Genomic DNA, 19,363 nt, shown 5'->3' with positions numbered 1-19,363 from the left:
AAAGGGAAAACACAGAAGTTAAAGAAAATGTGCCTGGCACCAGGAGCTGCCTGGAAATCCTGAAAGATCGGGAAGATAAAATTAGGTAACATGACACCGCCTCACTGCAGTTACTTGAATGGGAAAAAAAAGAAAAAAGTCAAAAAAGTGTGAATGTATTGTTGAGATTACCTTAAAGGTAACCCCAGAAAAAACATGTTTATATCATGTTTCATTCACTTTACAGGCTGCTGGCTCACAAGATCATCTTCATGGTTGCTGTGTTCAGTTCTGGGTCGGGGTGCCTGCATATTCTATCCATGCTTGCTTGGGTTTTCTGCAGGCTTTCCTCCAAAAGAGGTGCCAGCTATGTTGACGTGTCTCTTCAACAGTGCCTGTGCGTGTGTCTTGGTGACCGTTGTCTCATCCTGGGTCTAGTCCCATCTTGCTGAGTGCCCCATACCTTACCAGGCGATATAGCTTTCTGATGATGGACAGATGTTGGGCTTTTCTACAACCAAGCTCAGCTAATTCAAACCACGGACCACTGAAGTATCATTACCTTTATTCATATTTTACCTTTTCCAGTCCTATTAAACTGGAGAATTTTACACTTTTTAAAGAACTTACCTATTCCGATTTTGCGTTGCTTGAGTTGATTGTCCTCATTGGATACAGTGCCCTTTTCCTCCATATATTTTATATTTTTCACTAGCTGAGAAGATGCTGCATTTTCATAGGAACGCAAAGCCAAAGCCTTTTTTGTTTGTAAATGGCAGGGCAATGATATGTGAGTGTAAAATGCACTATTTTTCAGTGTTACAAGACAATCCTCATGAGGTAAAGAAGCTTAGTAATAGCTTTGATTAAACAGTCATTGAACCGAGCACCTACAGCTGCAACACTGCCAAATCTCACAGCTGAAGCATTCCATACCTGAAATACTGTACTAATCTCAGAGAGAAGCACATTTATAGGCAGCCAACAGTAGAAGAGTTCTTTTTTGTCATCATTATCTCTTAATTTGATTGGTTGTAATATCCTAATAATTACTCACTTGTTGACTGGAAATAAGGAAAGATCTACAGATAATTAAACTGTTTGTAAGGAAGGAAGATAAGAAGGCCTTCATTTAACACTATAAAATTAATATTTTATTATTGTAGTAGAATCTGTCTCTTAACTACCAGCTGTGTGCAAGACAGAGACTCACAAGTGACCCATGCTAATCTCTGTGCAGTTGTTGGCTTTGCTGAAATCCTGGCTGGATAAGTGCCCTCTGGACTCTAAAGTGCCCAAACAGGAACTACGAAATGAGTGCAAACGATTAACAATGTTGTTGTGATTAATGTCCAATTCTGCCAGCTGGCAGATTCTTCTGAATCTTTGGGGCAAAAAGTCTGGGGTGGCAGGGTGCTGATGTGATTAGCACTGCTGCGTTGCAGTGCTGGGGCCCTGGGTTCAATTCTAGCCCCGGGGTGCTATCTGTGTGGAATCGATATGTTCTTGGATGTTTCCATGAACTTACCGTGTTCACGTGTTTGCTCCAAGTGTTTCGGCTCCCTCCCACAGTCCAAAGACATGCTAGGAGATTAATTGGCTGCCGGGAAAAATGGCTCTGGCGTGCGTGTGCGTGTGCGTGTGTGTGTGTGACTGACATCCTGTCCAGGGCGTACACTGCCTTGAGCCTGTTGCTTGCCAGGATAGGCTCCAGCTCCCCCACGACTGTGAATTGAATGAAGGGCTTAGGAAATGGGTGGAAGGATTCCAGCTTTAGAACTTCATGATGCAGTCCTCCCTGCAGCTCCGTGGACAACGTCGGGCAGGTGCTGGCAAGACAATGAAAAAAAAAACGTTCTGGGCTGGTGCTAAAGAAAGGAAAAACACATTGCCTTGCTGGAGTAGAGGAGATAAGCCCAGGTGTCTGTGAAGTCATGCACCACTCAGGTGGTTGGAGCTGCAGCCTCATAGCTTGTGGTTCCTGGGCTTTAATTCTGTGTGGAGTTCTCCATATGGTTTTTATTTCAAGTGCTTAGATTCCCTCCCATCTTTCACAGACAGGCCGCCTTACTTGCTTGATTGGTGCCTCTGAGTAAATGTGTTTATATTCCTGTGTTCTTGTGGGTGTGGTGTTCATCCGATCTAGGGTGTAGTCCCACTTTGCACCATGTTCTTCAGGCTATTTTGACCCCCTACCAGGAACAAAAGTCTCTTTGACAATAGATGGATAAAACTAAACGATTTTAGTCAACTAGAATAGAACACCGTTCTGATGAAACCCTTTTGTTACTATACTATTAATTATTGTGTATGATCTGGTTTACTTCTCATTCTCTTATTTGTATTGTGCTAAAGCCTGGTCTCCATGTGTTTTTGGAGAGTCGCCTAAAGGACAAAGCCAGCAGCAAAATATGTGCTGCAATTGAACAATAATCTATTTTATTATTCTGGAGAACAACCTTTCAAATTTCAAATTCAAAGAGCTTTATCAGCATGACCTTCACCTTTGAATTACTATGGCCAAAACGAATGAATTGGTGGCCGAAGCTGGTACAATGACCGCAAACTTTGCAGACATTTACAGTACAAATAAATTATTGGACAAAGTGTTTGTATGCTCTTCCCCTGTTCGCATGGGTTTCTTTCCACAGTCCAATGACATACTGGTAGGTGAACTGGCTTCAGGAAAAATCGACACTGGTACCCCATCCAGGGTGTATCCTACCTTACACCTGTTGCTTGGTGGTATAAGTGGTGGTACCCTGTTCTAGGTAAAGCGATTAGAAAATGGATGGACTTTATTAGTGTTGCAGTTCTGACTCACTATTTAACAGGCTCTCTGCGATGTGATGTGTGCGTTTTGGGGAGGGCTGTTCTTGACCAGACAAGGAGCCATGTGCGGAGGCATTACCCATCACACCTGAAATACCTCTCAGGGCAGAAGGCGACCCGTTCGCGTTAACCGGGTGTGTGGCAAAGCCAGACCACTGTAATACAGGGTCTGCGCACTGTCGCTGAATGCATCCAGTCTTTGCGATGCTGCTGCTGCTGATGATACACTGAAAGCCACACACACAAAAACATAACGTGGGTTATTGCGCCAGGGGACCCTCACATTAAATAACACGCTGTGGTGAACTACAAAGTTGTAGGATAGACTTACAAAACCTTTTCTTTAAGCATTTAAATGTAAATGTTAGATTTAAGGGGTTTTATGTTACTTTATGTTATACTTTGCAAGATGTATTATAGAAAAACATGTTTTTATTTATTATCAGTCCGTTATTAATAATCATGAAGTATGTACAAATGAACTTATTGTTGAACTTTAACATGTTTTTCAGATTTGTAATTACATCTGTTGTTGTTTTTGATGTTCAGTAACAGCTTAAAAAACGAAAAAATAAATAGCACTGACGAGAACTTTCTGCATTGCCAGCTTAGTTACAAAACCTTAACACCTTAACAATTCTCTTCCTCCTCACGCGTTTCCATAACAACAAACAGCGACGAATTGGTTGTCTGGTTGTAAACTGTGGCGGCGGCGGCGGCTTCTTGTTTCACTGACAGGGACAAGCACCAATAACAAGAAGCAGGGCCATCTTTGTGTATGTTTCCATGGAGACCGAAGTTGGCTAGGGGCGGGGCTGTGGAGAAGGCAGCCCGTGTGCTGTACTGCTGTTCCTACCTGGGGTGCAACTTGCAGAGAGAAACTAGCGGTGGGTAAGATGATTAAACGCATTTTAAAAATGCATTTTCTTTATGCTTATCTCAGACAGCGTAATCTCTGGTAGATGGAGAGGCCTTTTTCTATCAAGAGTTTGCTATCAAGTATTTGTTTTAAATTAGCTCAGCTCAGTGCTGCGAGCTATTGTATGAGGAAGCCAACAGATAAATTATCGTGTTTCCTGTACGACGTCTTAATATGACTGTTTTGGTTATATTTGTTTTTTCAAATATATTTGCGTAAACGCGCACACACACCTTTCTTACATTATTGGCCGAAAGTTCAAGATATTTGAACGTGCTCCAGAATATCAAGGAAATTAATATTTGAATGAAGCTCAGCAGAATTATTCTACAAATTTCGATTTTGTGTAATCTAGAAACAAAATGGTTGAGGGGAGGGGAGGGGTTAGGATGGTCAACTGGTCGCCAATGCCTTTGAAACCAAAGTAGAATAAATCAACAGTAGTTTGGGTTTATGCTGAGATGTTATTTTCATATGTGACCAACTGAAGCTGGACACAACATCCTGAACGTGGTCGCATGTGTTTGCAATCGATGTCTGGACTGTGCTTATTGTTTCCCTACAATGAAACCTCAGGCTGACCAGTGGTCAGCTTCAGTTACGAATATGTAATCTTGTTACCTACCAGTTGCACAATACCTTCGACTTATTATAACTTCTGTAACCGTCCTGATTTTAGTCTAGATTCCCTCTGGATTTTCCTGAAGTTGTAGTCTGTGCTAAAGCTTATATATATATTTATCAACCCCATAAACACCTTTGCGTTGAAAGATGATAACCGTTCAAATTGGCTTTAAGAACATCTTAAAGCCATCTTTAGTCAATTCAACATCTCAAATTGACTACTGCAATGCTCTACTCCCTGGGGTATCTAAATCTACTCTGAACAAGCTGCAGTATGTCCAAAATTCAGCAGCCAGAATCCTGACCAGGTCTAGTGCAAGTGTTCACATTACTCCTATCCTGGAGTCCTCGCACTGGCTTCCGGTCAAATTCCGCGTAGACTTTAAAATCCTCATGCTTACCTACAAGGCTTTACATGGCTTGGCACCTCAATACCTGTCTGAACTTTTATCGCCCTACTCCCCACCTCGCAACCTCCGCTCTTCAAATTCTGCCCTCCTTACTGTCTCCCAACCCCGTCTACATTGTATGGGCGACAGGGCCTTCTCCTGCTATGCCCCCAAGCTCTGGAACTCCTTGCCCAAGGATATTAGAGAGTCACCTTCTCTAAACTTCAAATCCAGACTCAAAACCTTCTTCTTCAGAAAAGTCTTTACTTAACTGGTTCCATTCTTCACCCCTCTGCTCTTCTTAATACCATCTTCCACGGTCTCCTCTATTGTTATTGTTATATTGTTGTAATTATAATCTGTCCTATCTTGTGAAATTTTCTTATTTATTGTTGTAGTCTTCTTATTTATTGTTATTGTCATCCTGTAAATCTCTTTGAGAAGACACCTTTAAAGGCGCTATATAAAATAAAGTTTATTATTATTATCTTGCTAATAACTCATTAAAATGTTACAAATTAAAGACGAATTTTAAGACAGACCTGATAAATCAGTTTGATTGCTTATTTCTAGCATTTATGTTTGATTTTTAAAAATGTTTTTAGTATCAGACATAATAGACTTCTCTTTCAGATAAGCTTCATCCATCATCCACACACGTTCCAAGCAGTTTGTCCAGCACAGAATCACAGGGGAGCTTGGACCTATCCTGGCAAGCAACAGGTGCAAGGCAGGATGCACACTGGGTGGGACACAGGGCAGACAGAGACCTACATAGACACGCACACACTCACACCAGGGCCAATTTTCCCAGAAGCCAGCTAACTTATCAGTATATTTTTTTGCTGTGGGAGGGAAACATGAGCACCCATGTGAACATGGGGAGAACATGCAAACTCCACGCAGACAGCACCCCTCAAATTGAACCCAGGGTCCCAGTGTATGGCAGCATTGCTAGCCACTGCACCACTGTGCTGCCTGTTAAATTTAATTCAGATTCTGAAATGATTGAACTTGCCACATGGATTGCATTCTAAATCAGTTCTTAACAGATCTTGGGTTTATAATCTTACTGGTTGTCTATAGGGGTAATATTTACACTCTCAAAGTGTTGGTTCAACAGCTGTGCCCTATAAGTGTGCGTCATCAACTTTTGAAGTCAAATCAGCATCAATAGCAACTCTGAACTGACACAGCTGTTGCCTCTGTATCTTAGACCTGTTAAGGATTTTCCATTAAAGCAGTGTCAGTTTGTGTGGCCATTGACCATGATGCCTGTCTACAGCCTCTGTCATACAGTAGTACTTTTAAGGCCTTTTGAGTTGAACCTCAGCATTGATTGTCCTGTCCAGGTACAGGTACATATAGCATGTGGCAACAATGTCTCCATTGTGAAAGCTTAATGTGGTAAATATTCATGTACATTTACCCCTGGTATAATCTGGATGTCTCCCTAAACTTCCAGCCTTAACCCGATCAGTGGAGTAAATTCTCCTTCACTCTCTGATCTGCTGTGTAGTGGGACTGCTGGTGTACAATGGGCACCGCACTTCAGTGGTGGATGACGGGGATCTCCTCCAATATGTAAAGCGCTATGCGATGTTTCTGGATACTGTATAGATGCAAACAATTGTTGTTTCTGCAGTTTACCAATGGTTTCCCACACATTTGCTTCACTATGTTACTGAGTGTGTATCATGCTTTATCATAACACTCTTGTAATTTAACAAGCTTTTCCTGTAGTTCCATCATTGCCTCACTACAATTAACCAGCTTTTACCTGGGTATTTCAGTGAAAACTTCCAGGGCTGTCTACACTTAAATAATGAGAGATGGGTGTTAATAATTTCCAGTTTCGAAACACTACGTGCTCCATAACATCTTGTTTAAAGGCATTGCAGGCAATGCCAGGCTCTGGAGCAGTCAGGAGTGGGTCAGAGCAGAAATTAAGTTGGATAACTTCCCTTTGTGTTAAGGAAAATGCACACTAGAAGCATTGTATTTGTTTGCAGCTACAAGCTGCAAAAAGCATGTTAATGCTGATTAGGAGACCTGTGGAGTTGCAGCAAGCTAAGTGCTGTGTGCAATAGGGTTATTCCCCTTTGAGTGACCGACTGTTGTAGCTCATTTAAACATGCTGGGAGAATGGGGTTGTGCTTAGAGACGTGTTTCAGCTTGATGGAGTAGTACCCTATAGTTTCTATTTTTTTAACTTGGAATCGATTGCATTTTATGTGAGATTTACCTATTGACCTACAAGTAAGTAATTTCAGTAAGTAGCTTTTGCTAATTATGTACTTTAACCTGCCCCCCCCACCCCGACAAACACAGACAGACTGAACAAGGTTCCAAAATAGATGTGTCTTATCAGGATTTCCTGCTTCTAACTTTGAAGAGAACTCAAGGTGACTTCAAGGAGGACAGTAGACTAGACTTTCCTTTGCTCAGATTAAATCAAATTTGAACATTGATACATTTCCAGGGGCCTCATTCACAAAATGATGACTATTAAAACAACCTTTATCTGTTGACCAAACATTACAAACATGAACGTTGGCCGTGTGCCAAGACGCACAATGAGGTTGGTGCCCTTTATTGAGTACTGGTGATGTGTTACACATCTCCTTGGGAGATTTTTTGGGCTGATCATACAGTATGAAGCTGACTCGAGCCTGCGAGCGCATGTTGATGGCTCCTTGTGGGTCTCATTCCTCTGGCGGTCCTGTTGTGCGTGATGAAAGGGAGCTGTGAAAGTCAGTATTGGAAAGGCAGTGAGGGCGATGGAGCTTGACCTCTAAAAGAGGAATAATAACATCGTTTGTTAATGTCAGAAAGAAAAGTTAACCTGGCCCGATGCTTGACAGTTTATTTTTTAAGGGTCTTTATGTTTTTTGAGCACACTAAAATGATCAAACCGCTGTTCTTATATTCCAGAGTCAGAGAAAAATGTCTGGGACTGCAAGGCATGACCGGGAAATGTCACTGAATGCCAAAAAGCAGCTGTCGAAATGCATAGACCCTGTTGAGAGGCTGCGGCTCCAATGTTTGTCACGGGGCTCTGCGGGCATCAAAGGACTGGGCAGGTACTGTAAGTGTGGCCTGGTCGGGACCAGAACCCTTCCAGCGCTGTCAAACAGAGAAAAGCACAAGTACTGGGACAGTGAGGGGAAATGTGTAATTTCTGGTGTGGACTAATGAAATCTGTATTTCGGATCAACACTTTAATATGAGTCAAATGTATAGAATTTCAGCTTTTGTTTCTGGGAATCATTTTGCATACATGCTTAGCCGTGTTAGAACAGTGTCATTTGTTGTGTTGGATCCCTCCATTTCTGGTGAGTGTTAGTATGGTGCTTCTGCTCGGGTGTTCCATGAGCATTGAGTGTATAGCCTTCACTCCAGCCTTTGGAATTCACTTTTTGTGTCTACCTCTGAGTTAGAAAGAATAAACCAAGATGAAGACTAGAGAGTTGTTTATGACATAAAAAGTACACAGCAAAAATAATCAATTTCATTTCACTGTCCTAATATTTTTCACTGTATATAGATACAGTCCAGTCATCCATTTTCTAACTGCTTTGCCTGGCAAGCAATGGGCACAAGGCAGGTTACATCCTGGACAGGACATTGGTCCATTGCAGGGCACACACAGACACAAACGCGCACACTCACACCAGGGCCAATTTTCCCAGAAGCTGGTAATCCTACTAACAAGTCTTTAGACTGTGGGAAGAAACCAGAGCATCCAGAGGAAATCCACATGAGCATGGCAAGAACATGCAAACTCCATACAGATAGCAATCCAGGAATTGAGCCCAGGGCCCCAGCACTGTGAGGCAGCAGTGCTAACCACTGTAACTACATGTCACGATATATACTGCATACAGTCACTTATTTGAACATTTCCTGAGACCTGTATTTGCATTTACATTATGTCTTGGGTTTGCAAGTCAAACTATGTTTTATGGTAAATATCGATGTGCTTGGAAAGAAAGAAAACACAGAAAGTTAGTATTGGTAAACCCACCTGGGAAACACTGCAGGGGATCTGTGCTTTTTGCAGAGAAACTGTACTGGAGAAGGAGATTCCAAGACTATGCTGATGTTAAAAAAAGGCAGTTCTCTTTAGAGCTCTACCCCTCATCACATTCCCTCCACAACACATGTTACCATCCCTCCTCCTCCCTGCCTAGTTTTGCTGGTTCCCCTTTCTCTAGCTTCTCTCTACTTGTTGCTGCTTGCCCTTGTATTGTATCACATACAGTATGAAATCCACCACCTGTTTATTAGATCCTATTCCCTGAGCTTTATTTAAGTCCTGTTTCTCTACTCTCTGCTCTGTTGTCCTTAGCATAATAAATGAGTCCATGAGCACTGGTGTGGTACCAATGGCTTTTAGAACAGCTGCAGTTACCCCTGTGTCAAAAAAGCCCAAATCCGGCTCTGAACAACCTAAACAATTTTCTCCCTTTATCTAACTATTGTTTCTTGCAAAAAAATTTGGAACATGCTGTTAAAAGTCTGTAAAATAACCTTCTCATTACAAATAATCTCTTTGAATCCTTCCAATCTGCTACACAGCACAGACACTGCCTTGGTTAAAGTCACTAACGATCTACTTATGGCTTCTGATTCTGGTTCTCTTTCTATCCTTATTCTCCTTGACCCCAGTGCTGCTTTTGACACTGTTAACCATGACATTTTACTTTGTTATCTTGAGACTTTGTTGGGAATTTCTGCCTCTTAAATGGTCGAGTCTTACCTGATCGCCGAGACACTGTGTATCTTGGGAGTTTCAGTTCTGCAGTTGGACTCTTTACATCTGGTGTTGCTCAGGGCTCGATACTGGAGTCCTTGCACTGGCTTCGACTTCAAAATCCTCATAATGTAAGGCTCTTCATGGCTTGTCACCTCATTACCTGTCTGAGCTTCTTTCATCCTACTCCCCACCTATCACCCTTCGTTCATCTAATTCTTGTCGCCTTTCGTCCCACAAGCCCCTCTACATACTATGGGTGACAGGGCCTTCTCCTGCACCTGCTTGCAGGAGATGCCCCAAAAGATGGGTTTTTCTTTGTGCCTACATACAGAAATTCTGAGAAAGTAAAGTTAGATCAGCTCTAATGCAGTTGTTATACAGTAGGACGCCTTACTCCTGTACCTGAGGTGTAGTTGTAACACACCACTAGATGTCACCCTCTGTGAGGTTTTGTTGCATTACCTGGTGATTTGCCTTTACATACAGTATTTCAGGTCACAGTATAAAGTATAGTACAAGTATCAAGCCTAGTACCTGTCTGTAATGTGGTGAGCTGTGTTGAAGATTTACATCATATCAAATTTATCCTGATTCTTCCCCTTTAATCTTCCTCTTACATTTTAAAATTCACTAAGTGTATTTGATTAGCCATGTTAAGTGCAGTTTCACATTTCTTTTCCTACTCTGTCATGTTTGTTTTGGCCACCTTACTAAGAATACAATGGATGAGACAAAGGGCTCATTGTGTGCTCAAATCTTATGTACACCATTTCTACTTTTTAGACATTTTCTTGGCAAGATGCACCAACCTTTTACTTCCACTAAATTGTAATCAATTAAACGAGTGGAAAAACAAAAGCACTTATCCTACTGTACATTTTCCATATTCACTAAACAAACTATACCATGGTTCTGTTTCAGAATTTCAAACATTTTTTACACAAGTATCGAATGTGATAATACTGGAGTAACTGTTATTTCAGGACCTTCAAGATCATGGATGACGACAACAACAAAACTCTTGATATGAAAGAGTTTATGAAAGGCCTGAATGATTATGGAGTACTAATGGAGAAGGAGGAGGCCATAAAGCTTTTCCAGATTTTTGACAAAGATGGAAGTGGAACAATCGACTTTGATGAATTCCTTGTTACGTTAAGGGTAACTGATCCATATATCTATTCTAAATATGCAGTATTTCATCAGTTCAAGTTTTTGCAAGTATGCTGCTTGTGATTTATTTGCTATTGAAAGCCTAGCAATGTGGAATTCAGTAAAAAAAAGGAAATTTGTCAGTACTTTCTCATCCTGCCAATGTCAAGTGTTCTTGTGGAGAATTGAAACCAGCTTGTGTTACTTAACCACTCAATGTTCCGATAAGTTTTATAAGTCAGCTGAATTACATTGTGTGGTTAAAGCTGGTTTTTCAAGTCAAATGACTTCTGTTTTCTCTGAGTGTCATATCTGTACTTTTCGTAACTGAGACCACTCTGTTTATGAGAAGAATGTCCCACTTTGCAGAGCCACCCGTTTGTGTCATTTTTAGAAGATTAGTGCGGTACAAAGGGAGAAACACTAGACTGACCGATGCTGAGACAGAACCTTGCTGTGAGACATCCAGAGCGACATACACCACGCCTTATACAGAGAGGAGGAGAAATGTAGGCTTAAAACAGGCCATGCGAATTTACAGCAGATGGCACCACAAGAAGGAGAGATCCCGGACTACAACGGTCCTGTGCTGACCAGATCACTGTACTTCGTTGTATTGTCTTAATAATTTTGATTTTGACATATTATTATTATTTCACAAAAAATTTGGTTTATTTTTTTCACAATTGTTTTTTTGTAGTAAATATATTTCATTCAGGGTAACATTTTTTACGTTTTTGAGTTCATTTCTAATAGTAGATGTGTGTTAGTCGCCCAGCCTTCATATACGTCTCTCAGTTTATCAGTCTGGCAGCACTGTGATCTGTCTGCTGGTGTGTTCCGCCTTGACAATTACAAAGCAAGCACTTCACATGTGGAGGTTCCTGGTCGGAGTCCATCCCTGTCGCCCTGTCTCCTGGGGAGTGAACTGAACACCCTGCTGGCAGCACAAGATGAACACAGATAAAGAAATTACTAATTTATTCTGATGCTAAAGGTGTGCAGTGCTAAAAAAACAACTTTCTAGGCATGCTTTAAGTAATATATTTCTGAGTGCCTTTCAACAAGTGCTGTACAAAACTAAATTACACATTAAGAGCTTTAGTGAAAAGCTGTCTTCAAGCAAGTTTTGGAATTGTCAGCATTAACAGTCTCTGATTGATATATCACTATGTTTGCATCTAGGAAAATATGTTTTTATTTTACTTTTGTCTTCATTTATTGGTTTTGACTTTCCTTTTTATTTGTGAGAGTTGATTGAATTGACAACGATTCAATGAATATAAGATTCAGTATCTCCAAAGCATTTAGTCTACAGAACTGTAAAACCTTCTTTCTGAGCCATAGTTCTTGGTTTTTTTCACAAGGTGGACTGTGAGCAAAACTTATTTTTTAATGTGATGGAAAGTCACATTAAAAAAGACACTGAATCTCGTAAGCAGCGTTATATTAAATGGAGTTGCACTGTGGAATATCCCATGCAAAGTTGTGTTAATGATGTGATTCAGATTGCATTTTTTTTCTTATCCTTCAAAATGTATTTTGAGAGCCTAAATGTTACTGTAATAGAAAGGGCAAGGTTTTGCTCCTTGCTCATTGGCCAGAATAAACAGATGGACATGAAGGTAGATGTTTCATCCAGTCCTGGTGAATGCTGGGAGAAAAAACCCAAAGCTCTGCCAGTAATTGTCGCTCCTGTAACACCACAATAGAAATTAATGTTATCTTGTTGAGAAAATTAGGGTTTCTTTCAAGAATCTACACCCTTTTTTGTGAATTCTCTTTTTTTTTCAAAAAAGTAAAACAAAAAAATCAAACACAGCCCATTATTGTGCTGTTTGAGCAAAGCATAAATGCAGTGTCTTGTCTAATGTAACCATTTACTCTTATTTAAAACACTCCCTGTTTTAAGTTGTTGTGTTGCATATGTTTTTTTTCAATCAGTTACCATCAGTTTTTTTATTCTTTCTGGAAATATAAAACACTGCACCCATTTTAATCTTTTGAATGTAATGGTTTTCATCCTTTTGTCTTCATGTATGCTAGCCGTCCATGTCCAATGCAAGAAAAGAGGTTATCATGCAAGCCTTTCGGAAACTGGACAGGACTGGTGATGGAGTGATAACCATTGAGGACCTCAAGGGAGTTTATAATGCAAAGCACCATCCCAAGTATCAGAATGGAGAGTGGACGGAGGAGCAGGTTTTCAGAAAATTCCTGGATAACTTTGACTCGCCCTACGATAAAGACGGTCAGGTGTGTGATGTTTTTGATGTAGGAATGATGTATTTCTAACACACAGGAAGTTTGTATTTACAAAACATTTTATTTCCACGCCAAGTTTGTACCCGTTTCTTAACAGAAGTGAGGTTGAAAGTATCATGTAAGTGGTCATATAATAGTACTATAAGATTTACTTTTTTGTCATCAGAAGTCAAAAAAGAGTCAAAAGAGTAATGAGTCATTAAGTCATCAGAAGTCATTAGGACTTAATTTTTTACTTTTCTTAAAACCTAAAATGGCATTTCATTTGGAAGTAAGTGATTTTGTGCATAGGCCCAAAAAGGACGTACAGATTCCATACCCTGCTCAGATAAGTAATAATGAAATAACGAGAGGCGGCAGCACTTTTTCTTTGAGGTGTCACATTTTGTATTCTGCAAAGCACTTTGCACAACTGTTTCAACATTCAGAAGCTCCAATAACTATGCATGGCCAATGACTGCAGCCATCTCTCTCTTTATGTCATCATCTAAATGTTTATAAACCGTTGTGTATCCTTCAGTCTAGCAAAAGGTATTTTACTCTGTTTGTTTTAGGTGTCCTGTTTTGTGTAACACAAATGCTGCTGTAAGTGAACTGAGGAGGTCCAGTCTGAATATCGTTCAGTGTTGTTCAATGCAGTTAATTCAATTTTGTATTATTTAAGGGGGGTTTTCACGTTAGAGGCAGTTTTAACACCACTTTAACACCACAAGGTTGCAGGACTTTATACCATGATGCTCACCCCAGACTGTTACCACTTCCCCTTGTTCTGAGTCAGCGAAGGACAGATGTGTCAAACCCCCCTGTATTTTTTTCTGTCACACCCCTGCCTTTGTTCACAAGAAGATCTGGGGCTTAAAAATAGATTTTATTTCCCAAAAGATCACCAAACTACATGAAGTACACTTTAAATGAGGGTAATTCACAAAAAACTAAAGTGTCAGAGTGTTGGCACTACAAATTGTGCTCACTGATGGATGCATGCCGAAGAAGAAGCAATGTATTTTTGTGGGGTGTCCTACATTATCAAATCTTATGGTACCCACAGATTTTAACAGATCAGACACACTAAAGAACACCCCCTCCACAACAGTGTAAAACTTTTCTAAAATTATTTAAATTAAAAAATGTCTCATCTTAAACATTTTATTTACTCTCTTTATTTCCACAGGACTGGTGCAATGTTAACTCCAGATATTTTTTTCTGTTCAAATTAAAACTTTAATTCATATTAAAATATGTAATGGAGCTGGATTCCATTTTTGTTTCTTAACATTACTTTTTATCTCAAGGACAATCCTGCATAGCCAGTTGATGGACTGTGCCTGTATTAAGAGTGAACAGTAATGAACTGTAATGTATTGTGCATGTTTAATTTCAGTGGAGCTGATTCTAAACTTTCAGTTTCCTTCCTCTCAGGTGATCAGGAATTTTTCTTGCACATGCCAATACGGCAGACAGACACATAGACAAGTTTGAAGCAGAGGCCACTGAAAGTTTTGTTTTCGCACACAGACGGCTCTGTTATTTTGTGTTTTTGATTTGCTGCAACAGGTCACCCAAGAAGAGTTCATGAACTACTACGCAGGTGTCAGCGCCTCCATAGACAGCGATGTTTACTTTATCGTGATGATGAAGAGCGCCTGGAAGCTAAACTAACCAGCAGCATGCCCGCTTTAGGGTAACCAGTCTTCCCTGTAGCCACGTGCATGCAGGCACTCTGGAACTTGGGGATTCACAGTTTTTCACTTTTTTTATCACAGCAGAGTGGCTTTTCTTTTTTCAGTATAGAAACACATGTTATGGTGTCTTTTCCTCCTCTTACTTTCTTTGTAGAAGCTGATAGTACTAACATGCTCTGCTCACATGCCAGGATTTTACACAGAATGTCTTTGGTGCTTGAAATTTTACTTTCATGCAGGTGACTTCGGTGCTTAGTAGGAATTCATCCCTGGTGTAAGTGTGTTCGGAGTCAATTGCCTGCTGAGGAATCAATTTGCCATCTATGGGGTCTTGAAATTTCCATTCTTTCAGGGCACCTTTATTTGTTAAAGTATATGGGAGTCCCTTTGCACCCCTACTTTTAAACTCTGCATGAAAAAATATGGTGGTGTAAAAAAGTAAATATTTGGAGTTTGTAAGTTTCTTGGAGCAAAGCATCTTGTTGAAGGTGTGTTAATGACTGAATTCTGGGCTTCTTCTTTCACAGTATTGCTCATCTCTGAGAATTCCAGAAAATTTTCAGGAGTACCCTCTTTAATAGGGGTTGACATGGTGTTAGGATTGCTAAAACATAATAATCCTTGATAATGTTCTGTTGTATTAGTGCACTGCCTTATGTACCAGGAAAATCTAAATATAGCTTTGTTCTTTCTTTGGAAACTTTTAAGAAGTGAGATGTCTCACATGAAAAGTGAGTTGACATACACACAGATGTTATACGAATCTCTGACTTAAATTCATTGGTAGTCTGTAAAACATAGTTTTCAAAATGGCCAATAATTATTTGCTAGTTGCATACATTTCTGTCTGTACACCAGTAACCCCTGCAATATTTTATTAGCAGTTTTTTTTCTGCATGGCAATTCAGGAAATGATGCAGTGGCACTGATATACCTAAACAGACCGTCTTGTTTCTATTTACTCCTGCCTGTACCATTTAAAAACACTGAACTTCACAACTCTCCTGCAGTCTTTTGCTGCTGGTGTTGGGCTGCTGCTGACTACTGTAATACTTGTAAAAATCTGGTTCCTTTTTGCTCCAGTGAAATTGAATCCTAGAGACGTTTAAACAGGCCAGAAGTATCCCTCTCCTTTCACATTTCACATTTAATCTGTAATTTAAACTGTACTGTAACTGTATTCAAAGACCAGATACAAGTTAATTGATTGATCTAGCTCAGCTCTGGAGAGACCAGTGGTGTCCCATTTTCTCTAGTGTGATGATAGATCATGGTTATACACTTAATGGTGCGATGGTTAAATCATGATTGCAATTCCCAGTGGTACGATAGTTACTGTAGATCACGATTAAACACTCAGTGGTGTGATGGTTAAATCATTGTTAAATACTCAATGGTACAATGATTAGTTAATGGTTATACACTCAATGGTAAGATGGTTAAATCATGGTTGCAATGACCAATAGTGTGTTTAGTTACATCATGATGTGATGGTAAGATCATAGTATGAGTTACCAGTAATGAGCTTTGGTCCTAATGAGCAGGACAGCTGATCTCATCTCTGCTATGCATTTATACTGTAACTGCATTGCTACCTTGCAGGGAAACAGTACAGAGTTTATACTCAGAGTACATACTCAGGTATGGTTCCCAGAGTATGAGAGCAGTCTTTCCAAGTTTGGTTTTTCCAATTTTAAGTCTAGTCTTTGAATACATGTGTTATGGTGATGTAGGGATATAGGGATGGCTCAATTTTACTTATTTGTAGTTTTGCTATAGAATCTGTGCTGGCCTCTCACTTGTCAGTTCTGTAACTGCAGTTTCCTTCATTTTTTCTCCTGTTCAGGTAACCAAGGAGGAATTTCTCAATTATTATTCTGGAGTCAGTGCATCCATTGATAGCGATGTCTATTTCATTCTAATGATGAAGAATGCATGGAAATTGTGATTCCAATCTTAATATTACCTGGACCTTTTGGGAACAGTGAAATTTTTCTTAATTTTTTTCAAAATATTTTAGAAGCAATCACAGTGGGATAAAAAAGTAATTACTTTGCTTTTAACTAATCTTTACCTTTTGAATGAACGTTGGATTCTCTGCCATTATCTAATGACAGTGATGCAGTTGTGGTTACTGGGATGAAAGATCTATTTTCCAATATGGACATGCGTGGCTCTTAATCAACACAACACTTTGAATGTGGACATCGGATTTCTCAGCGCAAGGACCCAATATCTTTATTAGATGAAGCAATTTATTTTATTTTTTAAATAGAAAGTAGACTTCTCTAATGATTGCAAAACCTACTGAGAATACAGAACATTTACAGATATACCTGCTTGAAATCTGTTGTTTCTGTGTAGTTACCTGTTGTTGGTCGTGAAATGTAAACTGTTTCAAAATGCCTGTTTGTGACATCCTGTCAGCAGCCAGTTAATGCTTTTCCTGCTGTGCACATGATAGGTTCTGTTAAACATGAGCAAGGTTACTGTGGGAAATAATATGTGTGATTCATGTCATACTCTCTAGTAGCTCTCAGTCATGTACAGTATACTGAGCATCAAATTGCAAATTTCTTATAATTGCAAACATTCACAATGCTATTATTAGGAAAATTACAATATGTTTGTATCTCTGACATGTGATTGATCTGATGTGATGAAGGTGCTGCTTACAATTTATCCTCAATTGGGTCAATCATCTGGAAGTCTGCTCTGAAAGCCACAGGCTAGTAACTTGCATGGCCACTGATGCAGGCAATGTGACCGGTTGATGTGCAGTGCATGCTTGGCCGGTTGCAGATGCTGTTTTGTGGGATTTCATTTTTTTTCGGTAAAGTCTGGACAAGCATGTGTCTGTTCACTGGTCTCTGAGACCTGCTGTAGGTATTATGTTGTCCAAGTTTGTTGCACAAATGTTCAATTGGCCTAGTAGGGTTTCCATGGCATAACTGTTTCACACGAAAGCCGTTGTCAAAGGCGCAGCATGATTCCGTGTTGTCCTGCTGGAATGCCCACAGAAAGGGCAGTGAGTAAGGTCCCAGGGTGTGATCAATGTTGAGATATTAGGAGAGACATTGAATCAGTAATCTTACTTATTTTGTTTTCCTAAAAATATACATGCATAAAGAATGATACGTTTCCTTTGTTGCTTAGTATAGTTATGTGAAAAGAAAAGCTAGATGTTTTCCTATTTATTTATGTTTTATTGTAAGCCTGTGTCAGTGGCTGAATATATTATCATTCAAGTCTCTTCATGAACATGATCCTTTTGAAGCTACTTATTCCTTTCTGATATTCTCTGGATGTACCCAAAAACCAGATGGAGCTGGAGCCTTTATGCTGTTAAGATACCTCTTTTACAGAATTCTATTCTGCTAGGCATCAGGAAGGCTGACACTTCTTCTTCTGAGTTTACATCTGAGCCCTTTGTAACTGAATGTGCCTTTTATCCATGTTGATCTTTTTTGTACATATTGTGTTGCTTGGATTGTAATTCTTTACAGTGCTCTGTACTGCTCTGGTGTGAAGAGACCATATAAAATAATTTTGACATGACTCAGGGCAATGCTAAAAAAAAAAGATGTGGATTTTCTATTCATCAACACACATTTTATGCTCACTGTGCTCTGCTGTACATACAATATTGATTTTCATCCATGATCATTGTTGTGTTGCACAGTGTCTTTTCAAACTTTTTTCAATTTTCTTAGTTCTATAAATACTGCCAGATTAACCTTCCCCTGATCTTTGCTAATTTCATAAACAGCTGTCCTGTTGATCACCTTTAGTCTGGATTATACAAAAACTATCAATTTAACTACTGACTAATAAATGTATTAGTCTTTCTGCTGTTAATTTTTGCATGTAAAATCACCATTTATTTTTGTTATACCCATACAATTTGTGAGTATAAATTGGATGCCTTGTAATGACTAGATCTTTTGCCTCTCTTGTGATCTTGAACTTGGTTTGTACTTGAGCATTTGTTAAATTGTTGTGCTGGTATCAAATAGTTACCATCACCATTTTTTAAAAGAGCATGATCAAATAATTCAATAAACGTCCTCCACCCCCATCAGTTAGAGTCACCAGCTGTTAGGCTGTTTTGCAGGGCTTCTATGAGTCTTGTATTAGCACTGAAGGGATTATACTTCAAAACATACACTGCAAGTCCCGTCTAGCATAGTTAGCACTTCACAATCCCACTGTTCAGACCAAGAACTGGTTAATGAAGTTACACGTTGCATGTTGTAAAGTTAATTTACACGATCAGCCAGGTGGGAGCCTGCTTAATCTATAAACAAGTCAAACAAACAAATAAAAAAAAAACCTTTGGTTTCTTAACCACAAACCAGAAGAAGCTTAACAATTGTTTAAAACAGGAAATGTGAAAGCATCCCTAAACTAAAGCTGCAAGATTATAGGATCATTATGAAATTATGAAAATAGGATTAAAACATATTCAGTCTGTAATAATAATGAAGAAGGTTTTTCAATAGCATGGGAGTATCCATAAAGAATGGTCACTCAAACAGACTGCCCTGTGTGGAATTTTGGACAACTAACAGATTAGCTCCAACACTATTTTTCGGTAGACAGGTAAGGAGGCCTGTGCTACAAGACAATATATAAACGCTGAAGTATAAATTTCCATGGACATCAGAGGCCAACACCTCTAACATAATGCCTTTTCAACCTCAGGTACCGGTCAGTGTAGAGTTTGTCTGTGTTTCCGTTTGTTTACGCGCTCCAGTGTCCT

The 19,363-nt window shown here is 39.6% G+C and overlaps 1 protein-coding gene and 1 long non-coding RNA gene across 7 annotated transcripts; one reads left to right on the top strand and one right to left on the bottom strand.

Annotated features, from left to right (window-relative positions):
• The first annotated feature begins 1 nt into the window (after position 1).
• capslb (calcyphosine-like b) lies at positions 2–18,679 on the top strand. Of its 6 annotated transcripts, XM_015340389.2 has the most exons (7): positions 5–85; positions 3,550–3,698; positions 7,678–7,826; positions 10,486–10,663; positions 12,701–12,910; positions 14,474–14,600; positions 16,448–16,538. In XM_015340389.2, exons 3-6 carry the CDS (start codon positions 7,690–7,692, stop codon positions 14,576–14,578), a joined length of 630 nt encoding a protein of 209 aa, XP_015195875.1. In that variant the 5' UTR covers positions 5–85; positions 3,550–3,698; positions 7,678–7,689; the 3' UTR covers positions 14,579–14,600; positions 16,448–16,538. The 6 variants fall into 6 exon arrangements, with proteins under 6 accessions (XP_015195876.1, XP_015195875.1, XP_006627361.1 ...); XM_015340390.2 differs by lacking the exon at positions 3,550–3,698 and having other exon boundaries at positions 2–85; XM_006627298.3 differs by lacking the exon at positions 5–85 and having other exon boundaries at positions 3,362–3,702.
• Positions 1,117–3,530, bottom strand: LOC107076552 (uncharacterized). The gene is made up of 3 exons (XR_001477763.2): positions 3,441–3,530; positions 2,900–3,038; positions 1,117–1,808 (listed from the first exon to the last, which is right to left on the bottom strand). It is a non-coding gene; the product is annotated as an uncharacterized lncRNA (long non-coding RNA).
• Positions 18,680–19,363: the final 684 nt, after the last annotated feature.

Source organism: Lepisosteus oculatus, chromosome 3 (assembly GCF_040954835.1).
Source record: "Lepisosteus oculatus isolate fLepOcu1 chromosome 3, fLepOcu1.hap2, whole genome shotgun sequence".
Classification (NCBI taxonomy): domain Eukaryota; kingdom Metazoa; phylum Chordata; class Actinopteri; order Semionotiformes; family Lepisosteidae; genus Lepisosteus; species Lepisosteus oculatus.
Note: the sequence above shows the minus strand (reverse complement) of the source record. Positions and strands in the feature narration are given on the sequence as shown.